This window comes from Babylonia areolata, chromosome 23 (assembly GCF_041734735.1).
Source record: "Babylonia areolata isolate BAREFJ2019XMU chromosome 23, ASM4173473v1, whole genome shotgun sequence".
NCBI classification, from domain to species: Eukaryota; Metazoa; Mollusca; class Gastropoda; order Neogastropoda; family Buccinidae; genus Babylonia; species Babylonia areolata.
The window spans coordinates 26,169,383-26,178,322 of NC_134898.1; the positions used below are offsets into that span (position 1 = coordinate 26,169,383).

Sequence of the window (8,940 nt, forward strand, 5' to 3'; positions counted from 1 at the left end):
ACGTACGTATGTACGTTTATGTGTGTATGTATTCATGTATGTCTGCCTACTTACCTACCTACCTACCTACCTACATGCCTGCCTGCCTGCCAGTCTATTACCACTTGCCTACCCACTTACGTACCTGTCTACCTGCTTGCCAATACCCAGCTACATACCCTCACCTACCTACTTCTCTAACCACCCAGCTACCTGCTTTGCCTAGTTACCATCCTGCATATCTACCTACCTTCTTACCTTCCCACTTGTCTACTTTAACTACCTACCTATCCACCTATCGATTTCACCCCCTGCAAGAAGCGTGGCTTGATTTGATGTATGTATGTATGTATGTATGTGATAATGTTCCACCTTCAGATTCCAAGATGACCATGGCTTCAAAAAATCAAGATGGAAGATCGGTGGGCCGTGGTTCCGGAAGTGACTGATGAGGCCAATCCGGGCCCTGAAGGCTCGCCCACATGTGGGACACCAGTGAGTGGGTGCTGTCGTGGCAGTGGATGCTGCTACTAAGGGCCTTGAGCGCACACAGCACGCTTTCGCTGCGCCTCGGTGATGCTACCTGGCCTCAGATGCACGGGCTCCTGTGGTGATCTTGCTGCGCCAAGCTGGACGGTCCAGAGCAAGCGTCTTCCACGTGTATGTATGTGAAATATATACATGTATGTATGTAAGTATCTATCTATCTATCTGTCTGTGTCTTTCTCACCATGACAACGGCTGACTAATTACAGTGGGCCCTGTTTGACAAGCCTGTGTCCTCTCAGTCCCACACATGGTCCCCCCTCTCTCTCTCTCTCTCTCTCGCTCCAGTGACGCAACTCGCACTCCCACCCTCACGTGACCCTGTCACACCTCTATGACGACATTATGAGCACCCTGTCAGCGCCATCTGCTGCCAGTGTGAGCTATGGTAATTGTCCTCCTCCCCCCTACCCCCCCCCCCCACACACACACACACACGCCCGCCCACAGCACCCTTCCATCCCTACCCCTCCCACCCCCACCCAAACTTTCACCTCTCTCCTTTTCGCCGATGTGGCAATGAAAATTCAAGACAGTATTGACTTTGATGTTTTTAGTAAAGGGCCTTGTTTTCTGTCAAAGCGCGTGAAATATGAAATCAGAATCGTTACTGACATCCAATTCTCTCTCTCTCTCTCTCTCTCTCTCTCTCTCTCTCTCTCTCTCTCTCTCTCTCTCTCTCTCTCCAAATACCTCCCACCCTCTCTCTCCCTCCCACACTCCCTTTCTCTACATCTCTCGTCCACATCAGTCTGTGGCCTAAAATGACTAAATCAGTCTCAGTCTCTCTCTCTCTCTCTCTCTCTCTCTCTCTCTCTCTGTGTCTCTCTGTGTATCTATCTATCTATCTATCTATCTATCTATCTATATATATATATATATATATATATATATATATCAGTCGTGTTGTTTCGAAGTTTATTTTCTTTGCTATGAAAAGAAGACAGCGTTTTCGTGAAGGCCAAAAAAAAAAAAAAAAAAAAGAACTTAATTTGTTAGTTTTTAACCAAAGGTTAATAAGGTTGTTTCTGAGATAACATGAAAATGATGAGTATAAGGGACTCACCCCTGACTACAGATTGATGTGATACTGTCTGCTAGCTATCTGCTCGTGTTTACCTTGTACAGAACTGATTCACATTGTGTAAGTGAAACTGATGTCATTTGGTGAGTTCTGTTTGCTGTCTATTGGTATAGTATCTTTCGTTCATTGCTTATTAACCCTCCCCAAAAATCCCAGTATATGTATATGTGCCCATGGCCGAAAACATTCATTCATTCAAACATTCATTCTCTCTCTCTCTCTCTCTCTCTCTCTCTCTCTCTCTCTCTCTCTCAGCTCTCATCAACACTTCACAGTGTCTTGTGGTCTCAGCAATTTAGTGTTCAAGCTGGCCCACATTTATTTTTATTCTATTTCAATACTTTGCCTTCCAACTTATCTTTTATTTCGCCATGTTTCAATCTGTTTTACTTTTTTTTTTTTTTTAGTTTCTGGTTTTTGCAAAATGATGTCATCCCATTTTATGTTCATGTATTACACGACGCGTTATCAGCGAGCGTTTGATTTATGCATAATCAGACGTTAGCTTTTTACTTATGTATCTAGATGTGTTGTAGCGTATATGGATCAGTCCGCACTCCTTGCCCTCCTTGAAACTGAAAGTGAAACTGGGAGTGTTCAAGTTGGTTCTTCACCGGTCATGACAACCTGTCTGGTGTTCATCAAGTGAAAATGGATCGGAGGATGGGTCGTTTTTTTAATTTTTTGTTGTTGTTTGTTTCATTGCACACTAAAACAAAGACATCAGAGATCGCTGTTTTAAAATGAGACTGGTGTAGCAGCAACCAAACACGCTTTAACCACTGAGCTGCTGCTGACTAACTACTCTTGTAGGGGGGGAGCGGGGGGCGGCGAGGGGGGGGAGGGGTGGCGGAGGGCGAGGGGAGCGCTTTCCCCTTACGACTGAACTAAAAGGTGCAAGGTGGCAAGAATGGTTGATACACTAATCTGCCAATACAGTGTCGGAAAGGGTCTGGGTTCGAATCCCCACTCTCGCCCTTTTCTCCCCAGTTTGAGTGGACAATCAAACTGAGCGTCCAGTCTTCTTCTTCTTTTTCTGCGTTCCCCGTGATCATGGTCTCAGACTTGCAGTCCTATGCTGGAAATGAAGGTGGTGGTCTTGATGAGGTCTTCTTTGGTGCCCCAGAGCTTTTCTGCCAGTGTGGCTCCATAGGGCCACTGCTGCGTCCGTGCATCTTGATACAGGGGGCAGGACTGCAGGATGTGCTCCGGGGTTTGTGGGCCTGTCTTACACGGGCAGTCAGGAGTGTGACAGCTTCATTCGGTACATGTGGTCTCGCAGGCGGCAGTGCCCCGTGCGTAGTCGGAATATGATTGTCAGCGTCCAGTCATTCGTGTGAGACAATCACCCAAGCTCCCATGTGCAAAAGAACCCATGGCAACAAAAGTATAGTCCTCTGACAAAACCAGGTACTAGAAATCCCTTCCAACAGGGATGCAAATATACACCATCATTACATGTATGCATGCGCTGGAGGCACTGACAAGCACGTTGGGTTATGCTGCTGTCAGGCATCTGTCTAGCAGATGTGGTGCAGCGTTTATGGATTTGTCCCGGAACACAGTGTAACGCCTCCTTGGGAAACTGCAGCTGAAACTAAAAGGTCAGGGTTGCCAGCCATCATTCTATATATAATATAGATGGCGCCAGAATGTCTGTTGCAAATACAGCACTATATCTATCTATATATATATATATATATATATATGGTATCCAGGAAACAACACAGATAACAGACATATCCATGTACAGATAAAATGAACTGCAATAGATTTTCATACTGAATCATGCATCAGGTACCCACCCCACCCACTGAGAGGTTTAAAACTGAAATCAGTTACGCGAACCAAAAACTCGCATCAACCGAGTGACGCGAGCTGTGATGACGGAAACGACCGACGCCCTGACAAGTCTGACACGAACTGATTTAGCCCAGGTTGCCACAGCAAACACACTTGAACCATACTTCTGAGGTAGCGCTCTCTCATCGCTTAAGAACTGGACGTCCTTTCTCGCTCGATGAATTACACTGCTTAATTTAAAAAAAATAAATAAACGTGCACAAAAAGTAGCCAATGCACCTCAAATGCACGCACGCCTTATGATCTCATTAATCTTCACCCAGATCAAACATTCAAGGGATTAGAATTAATGAGCGAGATCCGCAAACACAAACATTAGCAACAATATAAAAAAAGGAAAGAAAAAGAAAAAGAAAAAAAAACAAACCCAACGTAATAATTATTAATTAGACGTTCTTAAAAATGAATGATCTTAACAAAGAAGGTCTTTTGTTGTCGTGCAACTGTGTGCGTGCGTGAGTGAGGGGGCAGTGGTGGTAGTCCTGGTGGTGGTTTGGGGAGGGGTGGTGAAGTGGGGGTGGAGAATGAAGTGATGTGGGGAAGGGGAAGGTTAAACGGGTGCAAAGCGATCAGTGATCGCTGCGTGCCTGTTGCGTGCGTTCGTACTCGTGTGTGCGTGTGTTGTGTGTGTGTGTGTGTGTGTGTGTGTGTGTGTGTGTGTGTGTGTGTGTGTGTGTGTGTGTGTGTGTGTGTGTGTGTGTATGTGTGTGTGTGTTAGTGTCTGAATGAATGAATGAATGAATGTGTGTCTCTGTGTGTGTGTGTGTGTGTGTGTGTGTGTGTGTGTGTGTGTGTGTGTGTGTTAGTGTCTGAATGAATGAATGAATGAATGTGTGTCTCTGTGTGTGTGTGTGTGTGTGTGTGTGTGTGTGTGTGTGTGTGTGTGTGTGTGTGTGTGTGTTAGTGTGAGAATGAATGAATGCGTACGTGTGTGTGTGTGTGTATGTGTGTGTGTGTTTGTATGTGCGTATATGTGTCTGCATACGTGCGCACGCGTGTGTTTGTTTGAGTGTGTGTGTGTGTGTGTGTGTGTGTGTGTGTGTGTGTGTGTGTGTGTGTGTGTGTGTGTGTGTGTGTGTGTGTGTGTGGATGTGTGTGTGTGTGTCTGTGTGTGTGAGAGAGAGAGAGAGAGAGAGAGAGAGAGAGAGAGAGAGAGACAGAGAGAGAGAGAGAGAGAGAGACAGAGAGAGAGACAGAGAGAGAGCATAGCGAACTTAAAGGTGTAGCGTATCCTTTTTCGCTCAGTATAACATTCGAGGTCCGAGTTCTTCTCTCTCTCTCTCTCTCTCTCTCTCTCTCTCTCTCTCTCTCTCTCTCTCAATACATCTCTTTTTTCTCTGTATCATTCTCCCTCTCTCTTTCATTCTCTCTCTTCCTCCCTCCCTCCATCCCTCCCCCCCACCCCCATCTCCACCCCCCCACGTCTCTCTTATTCTCTTCCCTCTCTTGTCTGCCCTACCCCCCTACCCCCTCCTCTCCCCTCCCTCCCTCCCTCCACATTTCCACATTCCCTCCCCCCCACACCCCATCCCCCCCGCCCCCAGGGTGTCATTTTATATCTCCCCGCTCCCTCCTGGCGGTACTAAAATCTGTTTATCCGTGCGCCTGTCTGTTTGACTGTGTGGATCGATTATCCATAGCAGTATCAGTATCTCGCTGAGCGCTACTCTCTGTCTGTCTGTCTGTCTGTCTGTCTGTCTCTCTTTCTGTGTCTCTCTCTATCTGTTTCTAAATATCGCAGTTGCAAGATTGAATTCCCTGCAGTAGCGGTTGTGTGTGGCCTGTACCGTATAAATGTTCGTTTTTGTTTTATGCGCTCTCTCTCTCTCTCTCTCTCTCTCTCTCTCTCTCTCTCTCTCTCTCTCTCTCTCTCTCTGTGTGTGTGTGTGTGTGTGTGTGTGTGTGTGTGTGTGTGTGTGTCCCTGTCTGTCTCTCCCTGTGTCTCTCTCTGTCTGTCTGTCCATAAATGTTCGTTTTGTTCTCTCTCTCTCTCTCACTGAAACTGACAAACAACTCATAGTTCAAACACACACGCGTGCACACAGACACATGCACACATATTCTCTCTCTCTCTCTCTCTCTCTCTCTCTCTCTTACGGACGCATGCATACACACATATGCGCACACACACGCACACAAACACTTCATACAAACACGTACGCAAACCCCCTCTTAGGGAACTTTTGTGAAAATTTGCGGGGTATAAGGGCTAAGCATTGGGTGATATACAAAATAAATGTAAATAAAGATAGTTCATACACACACACACACACACACACACACACACACACACACATGTACAGACGCAAACACACATACGTACATACATACATGCCATGTACATACGTACAAACACACTGAACAAAATCGAAATCGAAACTGTTTTCGTTGAGGGAAATGAAAATCAACAGGCACTTACCGGCCTGTTTTCATCCAACCCTCGAAAAGAAAACGTGTATTAACTAGTGTAGGAAATTCAAGAGAGAAAAAAAAGTTTGAGGAAAAATAGTTACATACACATCGCATGACAAGAGAGTGAGAGAGCAAGAGAGAGAGAGAGAGAGAGAGTGAGAGAGACAGAGAGACAGACAGAGAGACAGACAGACAGAGACACAGAGACAGAGAGACACTGGGTTTACTAACCTGAGCAGATGCGAATCTTTCCTAATATTCCAGGGATGGCTTTCATGTCCTCGGTAATTCTTTTTCAACAGCGGTGCACACAGTTTGTTGCCCATGGCGACCAACTCCGGTAGTACACGTGCACTTTATTCAACACTGAAGTACTACTGCACTTCCCTTGTTCCACAAATCACCAAGTCCTCACAGACACTCCAAAAAAGATCTAGAATAGAATATCACACAACGAAATATCACGAATGTTTGAAAGCACGGAAATCACGAAAAGCCACACACAAAAGAAATTAACAACAAAGCACAACAATATTAATTTTGCGTAGAATCACGAACTGTTGACGTTGTAGAATCACTGACTAAATGCGCGGGCGTAGAATCACGAACTGTTGACGTCGTAGAATCACTGACGAAATGCGCGGGCGTAGAACCACGAACTGTTGACGTCGTAGAATCAATGACTAAATGCGCGGGCGTAGAATCACGAACTGTTGACGTAGTAGAATCACTGACGAAATGCGCGGGCGTAGAATCACGAACTGTTGACGTCGTAGAATCACTGACGAAATGCGCGGGCGTAGAATCACGAACTGTTGACGTAGTAGAATCACTGACTAAATGCGCGGGCGTAGAATCACGAACTGTTGACGTAGTAGAATCACTGACAAAATGCGCGGGCGTAGAATCACGAACTGTTGACGTAGTAGAATCACCGTGACAAAATGCGCGGGCGTAGAATCACGAAACGGCGTAAACTCAATCACAGGTTGGTTCCCCGACTCCGCAGCATAATATACACTGAAGAAAACATATGGAAAAAAAAAAATTGTCGAAAATATGTTCTGTAGATACACAGACCCAACAATATAATCCCCCCAAAAAAACAAAACACGAAATAGGCCTGTTATACCCGTTTCTTTGCACTCATGTCCTACACTTCTTTTCAAACGAAGTGCTGGTAAGAGTCTTTTGGAGCGTAGCCAGTGTATTTCAATCACTTCACGCAAAGTGATGAACTAAGAACCGACCACATAGATGCATATATAATGAAGGCGGTGTAGTTGTTTTAACATCAAAGCACTTATCTACACGTCCTGAACGCAGCTGAGATCTACGTCAACACCCGTCACCTACCCGAGTCCACCGGAGAACTACGAAACCATGTTACCGCCACGTACTACGACCACGTATCCATAGACTATGACACAGAAAACGTTCATTTCAACTCGCCTCTGTCACCATCACACAAAATCCAGAGAGAAAAAAACAAAACAAACAACAACAACAGAAGTCTAAGGACAGTTCTCCGCAAACCAAACCCAAACACACCACATATCCATACGGAGATCACAGCCGCTAGAAGCAAACCGCGTTTATCATCCACACACTGGTGAGGAAAACAACAACAACAACAACAACAACGACAACGACAACAACACACACACCATGGAACTGAGTCTCTGCTGCGACTTCTTAAATCCCTCGGCGCTAAATCAACTGCGTATTGACACTGAGCATGTGACACATAATCCACTCTAGCTGTCTGTAGAGAAGAGACGGAGGGTCATATTTTCTGTAGGAAACTCTCTGTTCCTCTCTCTCTCTCTGTCTCTCTCTCTGTCTCTCTCTCTCTCTCTCTCTCCCTGTGGTCACTCACACCCAGGCAGCAGCGGCGGCAGCAGCAGAAGAAAAAGCCAGCCTGCACACACACAGTACAGCAGTATCCAAGCGATGCAAAAGAAAGATGTTGACTGGCCGCGGTTCGTCCTTTCCACCCCCACAGCCACACGCCCTCCCGGCACCTCCCCCTCGCCACACACACACACACACACACCACCTCTTCCCGGCTTCCACTCAAGCCACCGCCACCCAGACGAACGATCGATCGATGTGAGAAGAAGTGAGCGGGTAGGGGTGGGGGGTGGGGGGTGGGGGGGGGGCTGGGGGAGAGGGGGTGGGGGGTGGGGTGGGGGCACAGGCAGTAGCCTAACGGGCAGGCAATGTAAGCACAGCACAACCTTTTCCCTCCTTTTTGCAAATTACGCAATACAACACAACAGCAGCCACCGGCTTCACACACTCCACTTCACTCAGCGAGGCAAACACTCCCTCCTACTCCTCCTCAACATTCAACATCGACCAATTGATTTTTTTAATTATTTTATTTTTGTGTGCGTGTGTATGCGTGTATGTTTGTGTGCGTGTGTATGCGTGTATGTATGTATGTATGTATGTGTGTGTGTGTGTGTGTGTGTGTGTGTGTGTTCAGTGTGTGTGTGTGTGTGTGTGTGTGTGTGTGTGTGTGTGTAGTGTGTGTATTGTGTGTGTGTGTGTGTGTGTGTGTGTGTGTGTGTCTCAGAAGCCAGCTTCGATTTTTGCTCTGCACTCTGCACATGTCACTGTGCTCTTTCTCTCTCTGACTGAACGGTGCCAGCATTCTCTCTACAACCAGTGCAGATCCAGCGGTGGCATCATCAGCCACAGATTGGTGGTGTGGGATTCCATGGATTCTTCAAAGCCCTGAATCATCAACTTGGTATCATATGAAAGTCGCAGTGAAATTTACTTACAAAACAAAACACAGAATCCCAAATCCACAACCGCAGCAAAGTAACTGACAACACTGAAGAGTTTTGCATTCACTTTAACTCACTCAGTACGACCAGTCCTCTCTTCTCCTCTACACAGACCCCTCGGATGTCCAGTGGGTGTCTCAATGACCCAACCTTTAGCTTCCGTCGTCAGAATTGTGGTATTCTTTGTCAACATTCACCTCTTCAGTATAAGAGCCTTCCGCTTGCAATATTTTGATGATGGTAATTGGGGTGAAACGC

The 8,940-nt window shown here is 46.3% G+C and overlaps 1 protein-coding gene across 2 annotated transcripts in view; it reads right to left on the reverse strand.

The window, feature by feature from the left end:
• The window catches only part of LOC143297901 (protein still life, isoform SIF type 1-like), a 355,426-nt gene extending 347,609 nt beyond the window's left edge, over positions 1-7,817 (reverse strand). For both annotated transcript variants that reach the window (XM_076610448.1, XM_076610447.1), the window contains exon 1: positions 6,116-7,817. In XM_076610448.1, the coding sequence (XP_076466563.1) occupies positions 6,116-6,210 (95 nt within the window). In that variant the 5' untranslated portion in view covers positions 6,211-7,817. The remainder of the gene's footprint in view (positions 1-6,115) is intronic.
• Between the last annotated feature and the right edge of the window lie 1,123 nt (positions 7,818-8,940).